Below are 24,215 nucleotides of genomic sequence, written 5' to 3'. Positions count from 1 at the left end.
CAGAGAAAGGGATGGAGAGAGGAGGTTTAAGGTGATTAGAGGGGATTATATGAAGAAAAGAAAAAAAAAAAGAATAAGCTTTAGTGTTTTATTGTTTCTGTAGTCTCTCATTAACCTGATGGAGCTTGTGCGTGGTCTGTGCTCTCTGGAGTCCATCACCCAGCCCACATGGCACTCCAGGGGAGGATTGGAGCTGTGCCGGGTTTTCCTCTTCCGGGGAGTCTGAAAGAGACGCGCCAGTAAGTCATCTCTAATAGACCTGATTATGTGGTTTCAGACATGCAGCTCACTGTGTGCTAATTGGTGGGGTATGCGGTTCCATTACTTTTTAGGTACATTAGCCTCGTAGCTGCAGTAGAACCCTACAGAAGCCAACCCGCAATGTCATGTCTTTGCGGGCAGACTATATTTAGTAAGGGGTCAGGCTGTATAAATGTGAGATTTTGGCAAACTATCGCTGTGTACCTTTCCATCGATGTTGCCGCTGTCCTTAATGACGGGGTAGAAACGGGGCGTTTTGGTGGGGTCCTGGCGGCCAGGCGTGCGTGGGGTTCTGGGGGTACAGGGAGCACTGGAGGGTTCTGGGACATCGGTGGGGAGAGAATGGGCCATGCTGGACTCATCTACAACAGACACACACACACCACAAATAAACACAAGACCCAACAAAAGACTAAATTATGGTCACAACAAAATACGGCTATTTTATCTATAAATATTCATGCACACACAGCGTGTCTAGTCCCTGTTGAGAAGTACTGCCAATCAACATTGACAAACCTATTGGCACCATGATGCCTAATGCCAGGCGTGGGCTAGTAAAAGGGTATAAAGCCCCCCAGCAGCATTGAGCTGTGGAGCAGTGGAAGAACTGTGTTCTCTGGAATGATGGTGGTGGAGCTCCATCCAGTAATTATATGAGAAGTTGGAGAGATGACCATCCAACATCCTGACCTCACTAACGCTCTTGTTGCTCAATGCAATCAAATCCTCTATTCAGCAATAGCAGAAAGTCTTCTATTCTGGACAGTAGAGACAGTTACTCCAACAAAAGCAGGATCAACTCTTCTGAAACACTGAATCTGAAGCAGGTGTCCAAATACTTTTGTCTTACACATATACTTATACACACTAACACTCTATAACATTCTGATCTACAAACACAGGAGACGTATGAAAGACTACCTTGACAGGGGGGAGGTGGGGGCACCTCCTGGTTGGGGTCGACAGGTAGTTTAGGAGCCAAAGTGTCAAACTCGTCCTGGCTGATGACGCTGATCTTCTTAAAGTTCTCTACTTCCTGTTGATGGAAAGAAAGCAGCACACACACACACACACACACACACACACACACACACACACACACACACACACACACACACACACACACACACTTTAGTATCTGTTTCAGAAAGTCACAAATAAAGTTTGATTTTCACAGATTTTTCTCAGTTAGGTGAGAAAACACTTCACACACATTCAGTGTTGGGCCTCACGCACGCTGACCTGTCCCGTTAAGTAATGACCTCAGCTTACTACACAGCTTACTACACAGCTTACACACTCCAACACACCACGTCACCAGCGAGTAGTGTGACCAGGAGACTTAACAGTCACCATGCTGAGCGGGATTAGATTCTACGTTAAGGCACTTGGGGTGAAAGGTCTTACTCTGGGTCCTGCTGGTCAGTCCGCGCCCTCTATGACACTGAGCGAAGCTTAAACTATAAGCTGACGGGGAGGTGCAGAACTGCTTCAGGTGGAGGAGACGACTCAACAGTACACATTTTATAACTTTAGATAACTTTAGCAATTCTATTCATTTATTTAAATATTTCTGTCACCAAAATAAAAGTCCAAGGCTAAAATAAAAACAGTAGGTGTACTGTTTATATTTCATAACCCTGTACACAAACAAAACATCACCTAACAGGCTCTCCTAAAGACTAGTCTATTAGAGATGTCTAGGTAAGTGTGTGATTGCTGCATGCTGCATGCAGGTGGCACCATGCTAATTGGTGCACTATAAGGTTTCATTACTTGTTAGCTACATTAGCCTTGTGGCTAGTATTTATATATAACATAATAATAATAATAATTATTTCAAACATTAAACATGTCCAGGCTGACCGACAATATTGAGGATAACTAGATAGCTTTATAAGCAATAATATTAAGTCAATAATATAATTTTTATAAAGTAATATATATTTACTCATCTTGTTGTCAAAATAAAAGTCTACGCCTTTTTAAAAAACAAAAAAAACAGTCACCTTTACTTATTCAAAGAAATTATGATTGTCAATTCTACCAAAATAGTTCAATTACATTTAATTTAAATAAATAAATAAATAAATAAATATTTATAAAATAAACATTTTTAAAGACATTTCATTATGTGCTGATTCATTCCCTAAAGGGTCAGAAGAGCACATCTGTAGCTTAGACCCATACCCATACAAAGCTTCACTGCAGGTGCCGGCTGAAACCCATCACCATCATCATCATCAACACCAGTCCTTGCATTATAACAGAAATGGCCTTTTGGTTCTAGGGTTCTAGTTATTTAGAAACAAGGTCTAACAGACACTGACTCTGTTCTGCGGCCACCTGCACTGAGAGAAATGAGACCGGCAACGTCAAGTTGACTGCCCACGGTTGACCCATTTCATTGTACAAACAAACACATTATAGGTCAATCGGGATGCAGTTCGGCACTAAAGGACGTTTAATGGGAAGTTTTATAGAAGCTTAAACAAAGCCGGAGTCCGTTAAAGCAACAACTGCGCTTCCAGGAACGGGGTGAAGACGGACGCCGGTGAGCGGAGACAATCATCCTGCTCATATTCATCCAGCTTCATATGGGGAACTGCAGACTGACCACGTGACGTGTGTCTGAAACAGGTGGAGAAACTACTAACCCCACAGGCATTATTAATCTGGAGCTGGTCCCCCTCTGCAGCTCTACCAGCAGCAGCAGGTCTGGAGCTCTGCAGTTATGGAGTCAGTTGGAGGCTTTTCTGCACTCTGCTCTGAGCTCAGCACTCGGCCCTGACCCCGCCTGACCCCACTGTTCAATAATCCCACTCACAGCTGATACCTGGGTGTTGGGCCCCTAAGCAAGACCCTTAACCCTCTTTGCTTGCCGGGCACTGCAGTGATGGCTGCCCACAACTCCAGGTGTAATCCGTGTGTGTGCTCACTAGTTAAGTGTGTGTGTTTACTGCCTGCATGGGTTAAAGGGGCTTGATTTACAGGTAAGGAAGCTCTCCACTCGTTATTCCACCCCTACCTTGTGTTCACTGCTCCTGCCCCCCCCCTTCCAAAGTCAAATACTGATAACAACCAGAGAAAGGAAAAATAAACGCAGATAAAAGCAGGCGGCCCAGATGAAGAGGAAACGTGGCGCAGGCTTTTAAATGCTAGTGATAAACTGCACCGTGACTATTTCCTGCCCATATTTGGCTCCTACGAGGGTTTCCGTCCACCTAAAATCACTTAATCGGGCAAATAACAGAATATATACACATTTACACCACAGATTAGCATTGTGCTAACTGAATTTATTTGTTTATATGTATCCAGTAGCTATTCTACATTACAAAAACAGTTTCATAATTATTACTGTTATTTTTATTAAAACAGTATTTTACAGTATGTGATGGCTCATAACTATGCAATAATTAGCAGGTTTATAAACATAAGATTTCACCAGGCTAGAGGGTCACGTGCCCTGATGTACCCATGAGGCTACTCAAGCGGCAGCGCTAGGAAATAAGGGTTTATTTTAGGAGCAGATGCATTTTGGGAACTCCATGCGATTGGCCCTCCTGTAAAGGATACGTGCAGGGTGATATCTAAACTGAGGCCTGCCGCTGTAAGCAGTAACCTAAAATCAGAGGAGAGCAGACTCGACCCACTGTGGACCCAGTGGGAATTTAGCACCTGCATTTCAGGGACAAAAGTATTGAGACACCTGCTCATTCATTGCTTCTTCTAAAATCAAGAGAGTCCTATTCTATTGCATCTCTACAACCACTAGACGAGCTGTGTGTGCGCGCACATTGCCACATCTGTGTCAGCAATGGGTGCAACTTAAAGTAGCTAAAGGCATTCATTAGAAGGGGTGTCCATAAACACCCCAACACTGTGTAATACAACTGGAAAAGGGGTTTGGCTTCTGACTCATTGACTGCTGAGATGAGGGCAGTGTAAGGGGGCAATGCCCCAGTGTGTATTTATCACGGACATCTGTGCATTCTAATCCAACATGCAGATCAATATCGGTCCAGCATGGATGCCGTCCCTCGAGCATTTAATGCTTAGAGTGAGGCAGACTGTGGGTCAGATCATGAGAGTATGTAAACATGGGCACAGAGGAATCATTTACATTTACGGCATTTAGCAGACGCTCTTCTCCAGAGCGACTTACAGAAGAGCTTTTCTATTTACCCAAGAAAAACCTAGTTTAAATAGACTAAAAATTAAAAGATCCTCTAAGTTTAGACTCTACTAAACACAAGTCAGTAAGGAGAACACTCTGCTATTCGCCCAAGTCCTCTCAGAAGAGGAGGGTCTTCAGTCTGGGTTTGAGGACAGCGAGTGTTGGACTCTGCTGTTCGGACACTCAGGGGAAGTTCGTTCCACCACTTCGGTGCAGGACAGAAAAAAGTTTGGACGCTCGTCTTCCGTGGATCTTAAAGGATGGCGGGTCGAGCCGAGCTGTACTTGAAGCTGGAAGGGCTTGACCATTGCCAGAACTCATCAGGACCACAGTTTTAACCCTCTGGGAATTTTCTAGATGTTTGCATATCTTCTTAAATTGGCCGATATGGTAAAAATGCTAGATCACGACATTTAAAGACTATTTTTTTTGGCGATACACAATATTTATCACGATACAGGTCACTATCACAGCCTAAAAACATCAGTAGTGACAGATTCTTATAAACTACTGTTCAGATCCTCTCCTGTACTGAATACAGTGATTTATACTCAACAGCTGCTGCTCTTCATCTAATGAACCCAGTCTAATTACACTGTTAGTATTGAAACCTGCAGCTGATCAGTGTTTAATAAGCACCAACAGTCTCCTCCATATGATTAGAGAAGCTTACTGTCCATCACGATACGATAAAATATCGTCATATTGCCCAGCTCTACTTCGATTTTGCATATAAAGTAATATCCATGTTTTCTATTAAAATATTCAGAACAATCTTAACTTTTTCTAAAACAACAAGACCCACTTCATATTTCCTGTAAAACATGCTTTTACTTTACGGCGAGTCTCAGCTGCACAGAAGTCGTGCAATAAAATGTGTGAGTAAAATAGTTAAACAGCGAGAGGCAGAAGATCAATAAATTCACTAGAAAATAAACGAGTGCTGTCCGATTCGTCTCCTTCCTAAGCTAAAACGGCTCCGTTAACCACGTGTTCCCCCGCTATCCCGCCCAGATCGTCCCAGCAGCTCTGAGCAGACGCCGTCTCTGCCGCTGCCCCATGTTAACCCGCACAGGCATCTGGACTAGTCCAGTTTGATCTAGGGCAGGTTTGCCGTGTACCTTAACGTTGGTGCTGTCCAGCTGCTTGTCCTCCTCCGTCCACAGGTCCTGCTCGTAGTAGTAGAGGCCGTCATTGATGGCCTTGGCGAGGTCTGCGGTGATTTTGGCGCGAGAGACGTGGTTCCCGGTCCGATCTCCGCCCGGGTGTTTTCGCAGGTGTGGCGGCGTTTGCGTCACGATCAGGATTTTGTTTACGTCTCTGTCGTCCAGCTCGCCGTCCGAATCGTCGTCCGACCAATCGGTGAAGGTGTTCTTGCGAGGCGCCGCCAGTCGTTCCATCTCTTCGTCGAACAAGAAGTCCAGCTCCTCCTGGTCAGCCTCAGCCTGCTGGTTCAGACTGGAGCGGACCGGCTCAGAGCGCTCCTGTGAAACACGGGAGGTCAGTGTGTGGCGGAAAAACATTATAATGCATCTAAACAGTCAAAAGTTTGGAATATATATATATATATATATATATATATATATATATATATATATATATATATAAACAAAATGCAATAATATCTATATACATTATAACTAAACATATATACTTGACTGCAAATGTGCCCTGCAGTGGTGTTTAGGTTTATAAGTCGCATATGTACAGTCAGTCCTATGCAAAAGTTTGGGAACCCCTGTTTAAATAACATTTTGTTGATATTTAATTAATATTAAATATTTAATTAATTAATTAATTAATTAATTAATGATCAAACAACAACAACAAAAACACAGGAGAGAATGCTGAATGAAAGGAGGGAGGATACTCAACTAGAACTGGGGAAGGCTCAAACTGAGGAAGAGGAGAAAGATGATGGAGAATTACAGTTGGCTGAAGAAGGACACAGTGGAACGAAAGGAGAAAAGGGAAATGAGAGATGAAGACAGAGACTAATTACGAGCAGAGAAATGTGGGCCGACAGAAGAAGAGTGGGTTTGGACTGCAGGTCAAATGATGACATGTGACATACTGTAAATGATATGTCGCCAGTAGAGTCATGTAAAGAAATGAGGACACCCCATAACATCTGGAGGTCTGATCTTCATGTGATCAGCACTGAGAGATGAAGGAAATCTAATCTCACAGAGCTGAGGAAACGTCTTTAATCATCATTTATAAAATGGAATTAATAGATGATCAGCAGATGATCAGAACATGGTTCTAGGGGATTCTAGTGGATTGTCTTATTTAAACCTCAGATGTTTAATCATGAAGATCATGTCTGCTTAGTGCCGCTGTACTGTGTGTGTGTGTGTGTGTGTGTGTGTGTGTGTGTGTGTGTCCACCTTTACCTTGGTTTTCCCGGAGGAGTTCCTGTGCCGTTTTTCCACCTGGATCCACTGGCTCTCGTGGTCAGGCAGACTGCTGGACAGACCCTGTGGAGTCCCTGCATCAGGTGCATTGCTGGACAGCTCAGCTGTGTTGGACACACTTTTGGACTCAGCTGTGAGCGACTTGTCGGACTGGGGTTTGGCCTCGGTATCGGAGCTGTCGTTCAATTGGCCGTTGGTGGTAGGGGTGGGCTCGACTGTGATGCTATTGGTCGGGGATGTTGAGACTGAAAAGGCAGAAGTAATGGGTCAGTTTCACTCTACTGTAGCTCCATCTATCTCTCTATCTATCTGCAGAAACATACACCAAACCTGCTACCAGAACCATTGTATACATTTATATGCAAACGAACAGGACCTCATGTGACCTCAGAACAGCCAATCTAAATCAATTGTTGCAATAAAGCTAAAAATAAAAGCAGTGTTTGCTGAAATGCAGCTACACGCGCTGGGGCTCAACAAACGCAGCAGAGAGGAGCACCTGCGTTCAGGCAGGTGAAGGTTTGTCCCGGGACGAACTCAGGGCAGTTTATGAGCTGGGTGAAGTCTGTGCGGGGGGAGTCCACTGGGGGTACAGGGATGGGCCAATGCTCTGGATCCTCCTTTCTCCTGATCTTCTCATCCATTAATTCCACCACATCACTGCCTTTAACTGCCTATAGACACACACACACACAAATATATTAAATATCACTCTGTTATATATTCTATTCCTACACAGGATTACTCCCAACATAATCAGACATTCACTATATGGACAAAAGTATTGGGACACTTGCTCATTTATTGTATCATCTTAATTCCGGGATATATCTGAAACCTGTCTGTAAAGTGAATTTGAGAGTCAGACAGTAGAGGTCAAGTTCAAAGGTCACCTCTATAATGAGGCTGATGTCGGTGGTCAGGGCCTGGACACGGCGGAAGCCGGCGATCAGAGAGATGGGCAGGAAGCCCTGGGAGTCCATCTTCCTCCGTAAGAAAAAGTCCCGCTCCAGGTTGTGCAAGCTGAAGTAATACTCGCTGGAGAGAAAGCAAAACAAAACATTTATTTTAAAAATCTATATTTATATAATATTTATATTTCTTAATAAATCCTCTACAACTCAGAACACTAATTCTAAGCAACAATTCTCTATAGAGAACAGACAGGGAACACATTTCTGCACTTTTCAATGTAGTTATTATTATGATTTATTTATTAAGTATTTTTTCTAAATGGTCAAAGCACTTATGCTCTTATGTATTACAAGGACACGGCTCTCTTTGCATATCCCGGCGTAGAAAGCCAAGGTCAGACCCTCAAAGTTCAAAGTTTTGTGTACTTGTACATGGACAGATTTGAGAAACATAGTAATAATAATAATAATAATAATAATTTAATCAGTCAGAGTCAGTAACTCTGCTGGTTCCCCCATTCCAGTCGTGAATCGTGCAGCTGCATGCCCTGCTCATATAGCTTTACTGATTTATTCATTCAAGCATCAACCCCCCCCCTCCACGCCCCATCCACCCCCACAATTCACTTTCTCTCTTTGCTCCAGGCCGTGTTGTGGTTAAGCAATGAGAAGCTTGTGCTTCATATAAAAGCATACAGACGACCTGCTCAACCAGCCCGCCATGGAATGAGCTGGATGCGACATGTGGAACTGTTACACACACATGTATCCACTCAAGTACCGTAATTACACAACCTGCAGTCCCACCCATACCGCTGAAACCAGGCACGCATTTTCACTCAGCTCAGAGAAAATTTCCCTTTTTATGGATATGAATTATGCATTTTCTAATTCCTTTATACCGCATATATATATATATATATATATATATATATATATATATATATATATATATATATATATATATATATATATGAGCAATTTGCTAAAATGATATGGTAAAATGGCAAATATATATATGTGTTTAAAACAATTACCATAATTGTTACCCCCCAAAAAATAATAATAATAATACATATATATATATATATATATATATATATATATGTGTGTGTGTGTGTGTGTGTGTGTGTAAATAAAGAGAAAAAACTCTTAAATCACGGTTCACAATAATTATCACGATATTTTGACAGAGGTTTCATTCCCAACCTGATGCACAAGCAGCTGATCAGTGCTCTTTAAGCCCCAGTGATCTTCATAATATATTCAGAAATGTGTATTGTGTAGGACAATGACATAATTCATCACAATATGATAAAACAGTGTCATACTGCCCATCTCTACTCTCCCCTCTCACTCCGCACGTAGTTCGGCCTTCCTTTCTGAACAAGCTGGCTTCTGTTTTGCGTCTGAGGCTGCGAGTCTAACGCCTGAATCATCCCACCCTCTCCTCAGAACGTGTGGAGCTGTTCAGTAATCTCTAATAGACTGTTATCTAAACATAGACCAAAGCAGTGGTCATCAGGGCCCCCCTCCTAGAAGCTCCATGTTTTTGCTGTCTTCTAGCTCACAGCACACCTACAGCAAGTTAAGAACACTGGTGCAGGTGTGTTGGCAGCTGAGAGCCAAAACGTGGACCACCTGGAGGACTGGAGGTAAGTGAGATGCTGTGCTGGCTTTGTAGCTCAAGAGTAAAATGAAATAAGCAAGCTTCAGGACGTTTTCACACTTGTCCTGAAAGCACACAGTCCACACCCAGGACTGATTCTGGGCTCGTTTGGAGGAGGGACTCATAGTCACAGGTTTGCTTCCATACAGAAGTATCCTGCTCGAAGTATCGATCGTTTGCTTCTGCGTGCATTTTTGTAGAAGGAGTAGGAACAGCACTTTCTGGAGTCCTGCCATTGCACCGTGCAGGAACACCTGCTGACACAGAGCCGTTCTTGCAGATGAGACGCCTCTGGGCCGCTCCCGAAAACAGCTTTCACATATGACCACATGTATCGAACTCTCTGAGAGAGCGCTCCCAGGTCCAGAGGTTTTAGGGAAAAACACACACACACACACACACACACACACACACACACACACACACACAGACACGTCTGTACAGATATGAGGCTAGTCAGTGCCGTGCCATATCACACAGATCTTCACTTCCAGCTGTAGAGACTCTGGACTATGTAGTTCCCAACAAGCCAGTGAGCTACAGCCTCGTGAAAACAGTGTGAATGTGACAGTCTGTTTGAAGAACAGCCTGGCCTGGTTCGGCCCGGTCCGGTCCTTATTCAGGTCCTCCTAAGAGGCGGCATGAGAAACTCAGAGAAGACCGAAGCAGCTGTGCGTCGTCTTCAGAGCTCTGTGGTGACGTGGTGTGGCTTACACTTCTCTGTTTCTCACAGTTCTCCCGTCTGTGCAACGGTCAATGTAAATGTGTGACCGGTTAGGGACTACAAGCATACTGTGTGACCAGGGGGTGGAACTGTTCACCAAAGTCCTGGATTGGCCTCAAATGCATAAAAAAAAAAGGAAACAATAAAAATACACTGACCATAGCAAAACTCTTAAGCCACTACAGGTCCCACAATGCCTTGCGAATCCAACGGTTTGTGGTGTGACGCGTACGCTTGTAAACTTACCCTATTTACCCATACGACTGTGTGCTCAGCGAACCGTGACCCTCGAACCCTGACCCCACCCCACGTACCATAGCGCTTTGGTATTCAAATCTTTTGCATGCTAATAAAAGTGAGACCCCCACATGGACACATAACCTAACATGTATTTCAGGTGGGGGGGCTGCACTGCTCAGAGACAGGACTGGGTTCCTTCTGGGGTGGAGCATGAACAGCCCCACCCAACATTTCAACACCTTTGGGAAAGGCAGGCAAGCTCACCCAGCTATCTTACATGCTTCTCTGAACCATTACTGAAGGAGCTGTGCAGGCCAGGATGGGTATGTGACCCGGTGTGTGTTCTCTCAGTATCCCACAATGCATTGTCCTCCCCATGCATTCTATTGTAGCTACTGTTGCTAGGCTGATACGCTTTACAGAACAATGCTGGAGCGCTGAGACTGTAGCGCCACCTCAGTGTAGATCACAATACCTACAGTCTCTCATTAGGGGGAATATTAATAACACTCTAAATGTAGGTATTGTGATATACACTGAGGAGGCGGAGCTACAGTCTCTCATTAGGGTGAATAATAATTAATAACGCTCTAAATGTAGGTGTTGTGATATACACTGAGAAGGCGGAGCTACAGTCTCTCATTAGGGGGAATATTAATAACGCTCTAAATGTAGGTATTTAGATATACACTGAGGAGGCGGAGCTACAGTTGCTCATTAGGGTGAATAATAATTAATAACGCTCTAAATGTAGGTATTGTGATATACACTGAGAAGGCGGAGCTACAGTCTCTTATTAGGGGGAATATTAATAACGCTCTAAATGTAGGTACTATGATATACACTGAGGAGGCGGAGCTACAGTTGCTCATTAGGGTGAATAATAATTAATAACGCTCTAAATGTAGGTGTTGTGATATACACTGAGGAGGCGGAGCTACAGTCTCTCATTAGGGTGAATAATAATTAATAACGCTCTAAATGTAGGTGTTGTGATATACACTGAGGAGGCGGAGCTACAGTCTCTCATTAGGGTGAATAATAATTAATAACGCTCTAAATGTAGGTGTTGTGATATACACTGAGGAGGCGGAGCTACAGTCGCTCAGGGCTGAATGGGATTTTTCCCAGTGTTCTGTAAAGCCTGCTCTAACACTTGTGGGCGGAGCTGGGAGAAGATCACACTTTTCCACACCATTTCCACGCCCCTCCAGAGCACTAAAAACCAACAAGCCGAGTTTCATTCTGGAAATGTTTGAGGTCGGGGAAAATTGGACGCGCTGTTCTTCCAAACCGTGACTTCAGAAAAACAAGAGTGTGTTATGCAATTTCTCCAGGTCTCTCACTCTTTTGCCTCTCTCTCACTGGCTCCAACTGTGTGTCTGGGAGTGTTTTGGTGTTTCCCTCTTTTTCCCCCTTATCTGCACACCGGCCCCTTTAAGAGCAGCTCCAACCACACACACAGATCTGGGATCAGCTCATTAACACTGAGCACTGCCTGAACTGCCCACTGCCCACTGACAGGACTGCTGATAGATCAGGGGAATGAAGCAGTGTGTGTGTGTGTGTGTGTGTTCCCTGTGGTGCTTCAGCACACAGTGCAGCAAGCCTGACTGAGCTTGCTCAATAGCATTACTGAAGCAAGTGTACACACACACACACACACACACACACACACACACACACAAACACACAAACACACAAACACACACACAAACACACAAACACACACACACAGTCCCTCATTTACACATCATCATGTACACATATGCACAAAAATATGTATACACAAACGCATACACACACACACACACACACACAGGACTGACCATCACTTCCCACCACAGATCATTTACAACTCCCCCTTAGGCAGAAATGCTAAATTTAGGACACACACACTCTCACTCACTCACTAGCGCACCCCCCACACCTGATCCCATGCTCTGCATTTCCTCTCCCTGATGTAACAGCAACAGCTCCACCTTCTGGTGACAACCTGTATTACATCATACTCTGAACAGGTGCTATAAAAATCCACTACATTAAACCAGCAGCTCTGCACATCACAGTGGCACATCACTGCTGTCACACAAAAACCCTGTATCTCCACGTCGTCCTTTCTCACTTTTCTCCATAATGTGAATCTGCCAAATGTTCTTTATTCTGTTTTAAAGTTTCATGATGAATGGACCAATAGAAACGCTCCAAAATGACCTGGAATAAAAACCTTTTACACTGGCTTCCATTGAAAGGTGAGAAGGTTTTTCCCTCCTCCTGTAAACCTGCTGTTTTACTTTAAGTGACCATGCTTTTGGGGTTTTATCACATTATATGCGACGAGGAGCTTTACATCGGTTCTAAAAGAGGTGAAACATGTTTCTACGTCTAGAGCCAAATGTACACACTTAAACACTGCAAAATCAATATAAATAAATCAAATGTCTTCCGTTTGCAGTTTGAGGAGCGTGTGTGAGGATTTAGGCCTGCAGTTAGCGCCATGCTAATTGGTGTACATAAGCTTCTATTGCTCGTTAGCCACTTCGGCCTTAAAGAAGCAAACTTCAGACAGCGAACACAGCCGCCGCAGCGCTGATACTTTTGAAGTGGGGTGAAATAGTCACTTCACCCACGTGTCGGGATATAAATAGAGCACCACAAGTAAAGAGAAGACAGATGTTTACTCACATCTGGCGCTTGATGTACTCTTTGAGCAGACTCTCCTCAATGGTGTACATCTGTATCCGGTTACCGTCGTCATAGAAATACATCATATTGGTGCCGTACTCCTGGGGCACGGCGGAACTATCCAGGTAGGAGTCCCGGTAACTATGGGAGTAGTCATAGCGACCTGAAAGAGAAGAACGATGGTGAAGGGTCTGCGAATCAGTTGCTATAACTATACATGCAGGATATTCCTCTAACTGACCAACACCACATTCTGACCACTGACTTCATGTTTATTTGCGTTTATTCTAATGTTATATAGAGTTAATTACAGGTAGACACACTCACTGACCACTGACTTTCAGTTTATTTGGGTTTATTTTAATGTTATATAGAGTTAATTACAGGTAGACACTCACTGACCACTGACTTTCGGTTTATTTGGGTTTATTTTAATGTTATATAGAGTTAATTACAGGTAGACGCTCTCACTGACCACTGACTTTCTGTTTATTTGTGTTCATTCTAATGTTATATAGAGTTAATTACAGGTAGACACTCTCACTGACCACTGACTATGTTTATTTGGGTTCATTCTAATGTTATATAGAGTTAATTACAGGTAGACACTCTCACTGACCACTGACTTTATGTTTATTTGGGTTTATTTTAATGTTATATAGAGTTAATTACAGGTAGACACTCTCACTGACCACCGGCTTTCGGTTTATTTGGGTTTATTTTAATGTTATAGAGTTAATTACAGGTAGACACTCTCACTGATCACTGACTATGTTTATTTGGGTTTATTTTAATGTTATAGAGTTAATTACAGGTAGACACTCTCACTGATCACTGACTATGTTTATTTGGGTTTATTTTAATGTTATAGAGTTAATTACAGGTAGACGCTCTCACTGATCACTGACTATGTTTATTTGGGTTTATTTTAATGTTATAGAGTTAATTACAGGTAGACGCTCTCACTGATCACTGACTATGTTTATTTGGGTTTATTTTAATGTTATAGAGTTAATTACAGGTAGACGCTCTCACTGATCACTGACTATGTTTATTTGGGTTTATTTTAATGTTATAGAGTTAATTACAGGTAGACGCTCTCACTGATCACTGACTATGTTTATTTGGGTTTATTTTAATGTTATATAGAGTTAATTACAGGTAGACACTCACACTGACCACTGACTTTCTGTTTATTTGAGTTTATTCTAATGTTATATAGAGTTAATTACAGGTAGACACTCTCACTGACCACCGGCTTTCGGTTTATTTGAGTTTATTCTAATGTTATATAGAGTTAATTACAGATAGACACTCTCACTGACCACTGACTTTATGTTTAGTTGGGTTTATTTTAATGTTATATAGAGTTAATTACAGGTAGACACTCTCACTGACTGTGTTTATGCTGATATATAAAGTCCTATATGCCCTGATTAAGTATCTTTTAAAGACCAGATTAAACCGTTATGACCGCCCTGTTACCTCTGCCACGACCTCTACCCCTGCCGCGGCCTTTGCCCCGCCCCCTGAGGCTGCCGCGGACGCTGCTGCCCTCGCTGCGGATGCTGGACGCATCATCAAAGAACTCCCGCTCTCTCCTCCAGCCTGAACACACATCATCACAGACAGAGAGAGGAGTTACACACAACACACACACACTAGAGAACACCACTTCCCTCATTAACGCTCCCAAATAATCCAACCAGAGCGCAGCCATTTATTTTTTCATAAAAATATTACATTATAAGGCCTTTACATTAAACGACACATTATTAAGAACATTTTACATTCTTCTCTTAATACTGCAGAATTAAACGGCTGCTTTTAGACTTTTACACCACAAAATCCGTAGCTACAGTATTCTTTATTTTTACATGTTTTTTTTGTAATTCATATTTTTTTTTTGTTTCCATTAATTAAATGTGGTGTGATTGTGTACATTTTTTAGTTATGTAAAAAAATTTAAAATATATTATATCTCCACAACATCCTTAGCCACAATAATGTACAATATATTATGATAGTTTTACATGTTCATTTTTCTGATTATTGAGTTTTTTTTATTTACGCATGTATTTATACAAAACAACCCCAGCATGCAAAAATATATATTTACTTTTTTTTTTTTAAAAGGTTGTTGCTAGGCATTTAAGACTGATATGTAAATTTGGTCTGTTCTGATTGGCTGTGTTTTAATGTGTGTATTTAAAAAAAAAAAAAAAAAAAAAAACACTGAGGAAAGCCAGGATTACTACGAAAAACATGAAAAGTGCCTTTAAGTTAAAAAGCTGATCATCATTTTTTATTATTGCTGTATTAATGTTCCTGCAGTATCATCATCATCACTGTTATCAGGGCTCCTCCAAGGATTTATAAAAAAAAAAAAAAAAAAAAAGAAAGTAAGTGCTGACTTGACTCCAGTTCGTTTAAACAATGCCACCGGGACGGTGTTCACCAGTCCTCACTCTGGATCAGCCCTGCACTGCGCATTTTAGCACAGCGCATCAATTAAGCTGATGAGTTGAGTCAGGCATGCTGGAACAGGAAGAGCATTAAAGCAAGCAGAGCAAAGGAAGTACAGAGTCAGGGCTGAGAAGCACCGAATCTAATTATACCTTTTAACCAGCTGCTCATTTTTAAACACAACTTGGCCTTTGATCAGTGCAGACCATTTATCTGCACGTATGATAATTAACACACTGAAACCGCGCTACTGAATCACATGGTGTCAGATACATGGCTCAGCAGCTCAGCACCAATCAGCTGTGGAAAGTACATCAACCTCAAGTTGAGGGTTTGAGGAAGGTCTAGATGCTTGAAATGCTTTAAAGGGGAAATAGGAAACTCTGCCTAACTCAGAGTGAGAGTTGAGCTCAGTCGAAGTCGGGGGTTCGGTGTGAATCTGAGCTTCACTGTAGAGAAACTGACCCACTCTACAGTGGTGGAGAATGGAAGCAGGCGGTCGCCATGACTACAACACAGATACAGCCCATAATTTATTTCCTATCCAAACCCACCTGTGTTATATGGAATGATGATGATGATGATGAAGAAGGTAAAATAGTGAATAGAGAATCTGTACTAATGCAGTTCTCTTTAGGGACTACTTTCTGTAGCCGCACTACACCCTGCAGCATGTATCCCTCCACCATTTTAATGATCTGGTTCTAAAAGCAGGTTCTAGAGCCGAACTCTTCTCAGAACTCTGGTAGAACCGTGTCTCAGGCATCAGGCAGCGTCTTCATCACCATTAGGCGAAGAACTTTCTGTGAGGAGCTTTTAGTAGAGCTTCAGACGTCTGCTTCCCTTCTCCTCCACTGTAGAACCACAGCTCTGACTGGGGGAGCTTATCTAGAACCGAGCGTTTCTCACCAAACCCCCCAAATGAAAAAAAGGAAGGAAACATATGATGGGCTATGTATGTGTGTGTGTGTGTGTGTGTGTGTGTGTGTGTGTGTGTGTGTGTGTCTGACCTCCTCTCCTGCGAGAGGCGCTGTTCTGCGTCTCTTTGCCAGTTTCCTTCCCCTCCTCGTTGGGGAGGTGCGTCAGCGGCTCCTCCTGCGCCTCCCTGTTCTCTTTACTGTCACTTCCATCACTGCCGCTCTCCTTCTCCCTCTTCTCTCCTCCACGATCCCTTCTCCTTTCCCTTCGTCCCGTCGACGGCTTCCGGCCCTGCACGTTGATCACATTCTGCTGCTGCTGGGGGTTTGGGGGAGATGGAGAAGGGGGGGGGGGGGGGGGCAATAACATTCACAAATCAGCATCACTCCGGTTCCGGACCGCTCATTATTATTTAGATCAGAGCTTCTATTAAAACAGGTCGAAACCAGACACGCTCCACAGCAAGGCCGCGGTAATCGAGTCTGAGATCTCCTCAACAGTCAGAAGTGTCTCTGACTTGCCCGCGGCTACAGAGAACACCTCACGCTACCCTGACAGCATCACCTGAGCAGGTAAAACCAGGTGGGCAGGAGTTTTCCTGAAGCACGGCCTAAAGCTGTTTCTCAGTACGAGGGTTTAACCCACTGCGTTTTTCACACAGAGAGTGAGGGCCTGTGTGCTCGAGCAGAAACGAGAAGGAATCTAACTAAATCAGCTGCTCCAAGGGTGTGTGTGTGTGTGTGTGTGTGTGTGTGTGTGTGTGTGTGTGTGTATGTGCGTGTGTTGGGGTTGCAGGAATGTAATATCAGTGTTCAACGTGGCATTCCTGTTTGATAATTATAATCAGTTTTAAGACAATTAGAAGGCTGTAGTTTCCTAATATTTGCGCTCATATCCCCATGTGACTTTCTTACCTCCTTATTGGCTATTTCTCCAGGGGTGGGCCAGTTTGTGATGTCACTGAAGTCACTCGACTGGACGGGGGTGGAGCCGCAAGCAGAGAAGGGTAAAAGTGTGAAGAAGGGCAGGGGAGGGGAAAAAAGTACAAAATAAATAAATAAATAAAAAGACAACATTTAGCAAATTTAGTGTTTAACAATTATATAAAAAAAGACAATTAAAATTAAATTACTTATCATTAATTGACTTTTTGATTTATTTACTGAGCATTCACGTTCCTTTACGTTTTCTATCCAATAAGCAGAAAGAACTGGGTGAAGGTTTCACAGCTGGGTTAATTTCAGGACCCAACGCTCCAGGAATATATTTACACCAATCAGCTGTAAACGAATAATCGTCATATTTTTTTTTCCTCCAAGCATACGACTGGACAACCGCCATTACTAATTATTACTACTAATTATTATTATTAGTAGTAGTATACTTCTTCCAGATTTGTATTTGTAATTTTTATTTTTTAATCAGATGTTTCACTCATTTTCTTCTGAATTTGGACCGCCAATTACCCAACCAGTACATACTCTCCCCTCCCCATCGCACGCAATGCCCCCTGACACTAGTGAAGGGGACCAACACACGCACCCCCCTTCGACGCATGAACAGTCAAGATGCTCATTTTGTGAACTGCCGCAGATGCAACATCACTGCCCTGCATCACTGCCCATATCTATATATATATATATATATATATATATATATATATATATATATATATATATATATTTACACACACACACACACACACACACACACATATATATATATATATATATATATATATATATATATATATATGTATGTATGTATGTATGTATGTATGTGTGTGTAAATATATCTATATATATATATATATATATATATATGTATATGTATGTAAGTAAGTATATGTGTATATATAGAAATAATGACAAAAACTGAAATTAGAAAAGTTTGTAATTAAACGTTAATCAATAATTACAATTCACACAATTTCCCATCTTCCCTCAAACGTCAGTTAGCTGAAACAAGTCTGACGTGAGGTTTATGTCTTTAGTTTTACAGTGGAGCTACAAGACTAATGAAGCAAACTAGTAGTAGAAGCTTACATGCTGTCTTAGCATCTAAATGTGGGGTTTTAAGAAAAAATAGTTGACATTTTTAAATATTCTTTTGCATGTGTGTGTGTGTGTGTGTATATATATATATTTATAGATAGATCATGACGATACAGGAGATCATGTCAGCGTCAGATTCTTAAAAACTACTATTCAGCTACGTCTCATACGGAGTACAGTCCTGCATCAACTACTCCACTGTGATGATAAATCCTCGACATGTTTAGAAAATGTTAACCTGTACGAAGTTTATGGTACAATTAAACAGAACATACTGCCCACAGTCTTCCCTTCGGCCTTCGACTTCCAGGAGCTAAAGAGCAACCTGAAAACACACACTAACGCCCTCATGACTGCCATGAATCTCCCCCTGCGATGAAGCCCGCTCTGAAAGCTGACCCCACTGGGCTCCCATTACAGGGACTCGACCGGTGGAATCCTCTTCAGGACACTTATAGAATCTCCAGCTTGATTGATTTACAGGATCTGTTCTCTCTGTAAGGTCGACAGAGATGGGATAGGCCATGTCACTCTAACGGTCACCCTGGAGACGGTCACCCCGCCCCGCCCCCCTTTTTTTCCTTTTTTTTTTTAATCCGTCAGGTGTTTTCTCAGGTGGACGAAACGTCACTTTTCCCTCGAGAACCGCCGTGCAAAGCAGATTCCCAGAATTCCGAGTGGCATATCGAGTTGTGGCGTTCCAGTGTAGGTTAGTGTCACATATTTCAGCAGTTGCTCAAGCTGTGTGTAACTGTGGACTATATGTGTGTGTGTGTGTGTGTGTGTGTGTGTGTGTGGCAAAGTCTTAAATGTCAAATTCAGGGACATGACCATTAGGCCTTCACACACCAGAGAAGTCAGATAAGTGTGTGTGTGTGTGTGTGTGTGTGTGTGTGTGTAGGTAAAAGAGATCATTCAGTTCATTCTGTTCTTATACGCTACAAGAGGAACCCACACCAGAGCATAACTGGGTCACAGGTATTGGATTTCTGAGTAACGTCACTTATAGCAGCACAAAAAAGCATCAGGATGCCTTCATTTACTCCCATCAGCCACAACATTAGTACCACCTGCCTAATATTGAGCAGGTCGAGGCCTAAACTCCATAAGACCTCTGAAGGTGTCCTGCTGTGGTCTCCGGCACCAACACTAGCAGCAGATCCTTTAAGTCCTGTAAGTTGTGAGGGGGGCGGAGCCTCCATGAGCCTCAGTGAGCCTGGGGTGCACACATGATCCTGTCGCCCATTTTAAAGGGCCCCCCCATCTGTCTTATAAACACGGTTCTTCATGAAACCAAAAGTGGTGGAACCTTTTGGAGCACCATTACAGAGAGGAGTTGGCTGTGGTTACAAGCAGCAGTGATTGGTTGAGTGAGCTCGAATAAATAATGGCTAATTTTCACAGGTTTATTTACTTTTAGAAATGTGTAGTATCACCGTCCACAGACATGAACAATATCAGACCTCAATAATAGACCACAGCTCCCATATCAGCGCATGCCCAATCCTGGTGTACCAGATATTATCAGCTATGCCAGGGTCTGTATTCATTGCTTTACAAAAATAAATAATATATTCTTAAATGTCAGATTTGCTGACTTAAGCAATTAATAATATAATCTAGAATTAAATAAATTTGTCCAAAATAACATTTTTAAATTAAAAAACTTTCAGAAAGCTTGGTATATTGTAAATTGTTATGATTGTTCAATTTTAATAATATTTTATTCTGTATATTTTACTACTGAGAACAGTTGGTCTAGTCATGTATACTCATTGTATGTGTTTTTTAAAGTGCAAAAATTAAATAAACATTTTATAAAACTTAGTTAAATTAAAATGATTTTTAAATATATATATATATTTTTATATAAAAAGCACAGCAAGCATTAAATAAAAATTTATGATTTTAAGATGCATCAAAACTTAAAGCACGAACTTCAGTTCAGTTATAAAACCTTTAAAAGTTTTAAACCAGCCTTAGACAGCTAGCCTCCTAATCTTCAGCTTGGTTTGAACATTTTTAGAACTATAATTCTAGCATTTGCCCAAATTTGCACATCACCAACCATCAGGGTGAGAGTTTAACTCTGCTGTTGACATTTCCCCTAAAAAAACCCACCCACACAGTGGACACAGAAGACAGTGGACCCAAACACACCCACACACACAAACATCTGTGAAAGAACTGGCCTGCGATTGGCTGATGCTGACCCCTGACTAGATAACTGCTGGTGGAGACCCTCCACCCACCTGGTACAAGGCAACAAACACCACCATGACAAACTACAAACAAGCACAGCACCACCAAAATAACGTTCATCACTTAACAAAATGAATATTAATGTTATTAAATCTACCAAACGACTGCTTCTTTTACAAATGTTACATTTTTTAAGCTACTTAACTTTTTTTTTTGTAAAGAGAAGCGAGAATTCTTTATTAAAATATTTAACACAAAACTACTGAATTAAAAACCATTTACCTACAGATTTTAGAGAAAAACTTCCTGCCACGAGTTTTACAGCAGTAAATACACTCCTGCTCGAACGCATGTGGAAACCTGCAGTGCTGTTTACAGCTCTTTTACACATACTGTAAATTCTTTACATTTTCTAGCTTTTCTTAAAATACACCACTGTTTCAAAGTAGTGTTTTAAACTTTAAACCCAAATAACAAAACTATACACCCACATATATTACAAATATGACATTTTATATAAATATATATATATATATATATATATATATATATATATATATATATATATATATATATATATATAAATAAAATAAAATAAGCAACAAGAGGAAAAGTTTAAACAAAAAGTAGAAATGAGTCAAGATTGAAGAACAGAGCTGTAGAATCTTAATAATGGAAATCTAATAACATTATGATCCAAAATCGAATTTAAACAAAATCTAGAACGATGTTCTGCTGCATTGTGAGAGAACCTTATACTATTAAGCTACATTCAGAATTAAAATCCTTTTAAAACTACTGTACTGTGTATTCAGTACATCCCATACAACAAAAATATGAATCATAAAAATATTGCAGTGCTAAAAGCAACTGTGGTGTGGAAATGATGAAGAAAAATAAATCTGAAAATAGAGATGAATGTTCTTGAAATTCTTAGTCTCAAAATATGAAAATATTAAAACCCAATACTCAATCCATCCAACCATCAATCCACCGTTCAATCCATCCATCAATCCATCGTTCAATCCATCCATCAATCCATCCCTGCATCTACCTCCCCAACCCCAATCTTTCTATCCGTGATATAATAACTGAGGTGATTGACACCTGGATAACATACCTGGATACCTGAACCCTCCACACTTTTAAACGAACAGCTTTCGACCATCTCTGACTGTTCATGCTGATCACTGCGGCCACAGCAAAACCTCATAACTCGAAAGCTTTTCACTTTTTAACACCAGCTGTTCCGAACAGCCCAACACTACTTCCACCGGCGTCCGTCAGAGCGGAGAGCGCTTCGGGAATATGAGGCTGCGTTATGAGCGTGTACCCTAATGACCACGCCCCTCCCAGGCCAGCCAGCCCAGCAGAACTGCGGAGGTTTCTCGGTTTTGTTTTGGGGTTTGTTTTTGTTTGTTTATTTGTTTGTTTTTTGCAGTGAAAGCACCCTCACTCACCTTACTGGACTTCCTGGATCTGGGCTTGCTGGCACACACCACTTTGGCAGGGTTCTGGGACTCTGTGGACAGAAGGCAAACAGGGGAGGAGAACGTGACCATTAGTTTTTTTCCTCATCCGAGAGAGAGAGAGAGAGAGAGAGAGAGAGAGGTGTGCGAGAGCTAAAAACAAGCAGATCAAATTTCAGAAAAGTCTTGAAATGAAAAAACTACTCAGCTTTACAGAGAAACATGTATTAAATATTTATTATTAGACATTTCAGTGCAGTGTCCAGCATCATCTGCACTTCGTAGATCATCTCATAACATCTGTCAAATTCCGATACCGTTTAAGCTATGATTTGCCGATGCCAATAAGTAAGGACGTCCCAAAACCAACCCATCTTTTAATGGAGGAGTTATATTAACGCTGAACCAGGTCTGATCCTTTGTTTTTACCGCTGTGTTCTAGAAAAGCACCCTCTGGCGCCCTCTAGTCACCTTTAGCATGCATTATTCCCAAGCCTGCAGCAGCAAAGATTGTTCTCAGAACGTAAATAAAAAGAGTCTAGAGTCGTAGAGTGGTTCTATTTAAGCAAATATAATTTACGAAACTTTTTTAAAGCATTTTCTCATGGCCCCATTGATTGACAACATATTTCATTAGAAAATCTGCACTTTATATATACACATATATTATATATACATATATTGTGTGTATATTATTTATTTTTATATATCACACATACATTCATGCATACATATTATATAACATTAAAATAAATATATATATATATATATAATTATGTACAGTAAAAAAAAAAAAAAAAAAAAAAAAAAACCTCAGTCCCTCAACCCTATAGCACTGTCGCTTCTCGTTGACCACACAGTTTGAATAGAGGTAAGATCATCCTCCCTCGTCTCTAAATACGCCAAGCCCAACGTTTCAACCCTGTTCCTACTTAGAATCTTAGTCATTAAAACTTCACCTACAAAAACACTAGATGGACAAAAGTATTTGGACACCTGTAGTGTATTTATTGTAGTGTCAGGAACAGAAAAGATCAGCCCCCATAACACTTTAGAATTCCTGAAAGTGACTCGACAACCCGCAAACCCACCCACACACACGACTGCCCGCAGGAAGATGGTCAGTGCAGCGCTGAACGCAGGAGGCCGCCCGACTGTATGGCGCGACAACAGAGCGCGAACAGCCACGTCTTCAAACCCTGTCCGCCCCCTCCCTGCAGCGTGCTGCTGACAGTGAACTCTGCTTATTTCCACACAAACGTCATTATCAGCACGCGTCTGCTGGCAGATAAAACCTGGAGCGTGTGTCCGCACTCCAGCACCTGTGGCGCAAGGTCAGCCCTCCACGCCGGTCAAACATTAACCCTGCTCAACACGTTGCAGTACAGTGGGCTGGGTGTATATATATATATATATATATATAAAATGGTGCGTACACAGAAAGTGGACTGAACAGAGCCATCCTGGCTATTCATACAATGAAAGAGGGCCCCAGAGGTATTTGCAGTGTTGTTCACACACTTAACAAAAGCATTAGGCCTACGCCAAACCCCCGCCCCCACGCCCCCCTCGCTACTGTACCCGCCGACACTGAGGAGAATTCCACAGCATTTCTGATCCATTCCTGGTTCGGTTATTAGATTCTGACGTGTTTAAAATGATCCTATTTATATGTTTATATGTGTGGAACTATTTTACAGTGGAACATGAGAACTTAACGTAATAGATTAGTACTGCCCGGCACTCCGCATTAAGGTACTCAGATTAGTACTGCCCGGCACTCCGCATTAAGGTACTTAAGCTTAGTACTGCCCGACACTCCGCATTAAGGTACTTAAGCTTAGTACTGCCCGGCACTCCGCATTAAGGTACTTAAGCTTAGTACTGCCCGACACTCCGCATTAAGGTACTTAAGCTTAGTACTGCCCGACACTCCGCATTAAGGTACTTAAGCTTAGTACTGCCCGACACTCCGCATTAAGGTACTCAGATTAGTACTGCCCGACACTCCGC

General features: G+C 41.9%; 1 protein-coding gene across 3 annotated transcripts in view; it reads right to left on the bottom strand.

Annotated features, from left to right (window-relative positions):
* The window catches only part of larp1b (La ribonucleoprotein 1B), a 43,532-nt gene that overhangs the window by 5,716 nt on the left and 13,601 nt on the right, over positions 1–24,215 (bottom strand). For 2 of the 3 annotated variants that reach the window (XM_072690126.1, XM_072690128.1), the window contains exons 2-13: positions 22,194–22,255; positions 17,392–17,451; positions 16,570–16,795; positions 14,579–14,701; positions 13,094–13,256; positions 7,755–7,899; positions 7,361–7,535; positions 6,841–7,106; positions 5,566–5,928; positions 1,186–1,300; positions 466–623; positions 116–222 (exon numbers count right to left, since the gene is read on the bottom strand). In XM_072690126.1, coding sequence (XP_072546227.1) covers positions 116–222; positions 466–623; positions 1,186–1,300; positions 5,566–5,928; positions 6,841–7,106; positions 7,361–7,535; positions 7,755–7,899; positions 13,094–13,256; positions 14,579–14,701; positions 16,570–16,795; positions 17,392–17,451; positions 22,194–22,255 — 1,963 coding nt within the window. The remainder of the gene's footprint in view (positions 1–115; positions 223–465; positions 624–1,185; positions 1,301–5,565; positions 5,929–6,840; positions 7,107–7,360; positions 7,536–7,754; positions 7,900–13,093; positions 13,257–14,578; positions 14,702–16,569; positions 16,796–17,391; positions 17,452–22,193; positions 22,256–24,215) is intronic. The other variant, XM_072690127.1, reaches the window with a different exon arrangement.

The sequence above is a fragment of the Salminus brasiliensis genome, chromosome 10 (genome assembly GCF_030463535.1).
Source record: "Salminus brasiliensis chromosome 10, fSalBra1.hap2, whole genome shotgun sequence".
NCBI lineage: Eukaryota > Metazoa > Chordata > Actinopteri > Characiformes > Bryconidae > Salminus > Salminus brasiliensis.
The sequence above is the reverse complement of the archived record's forward strand: the minus strand, read 5'-3'. Positions and strand labels throughout refer to the sequence as shown.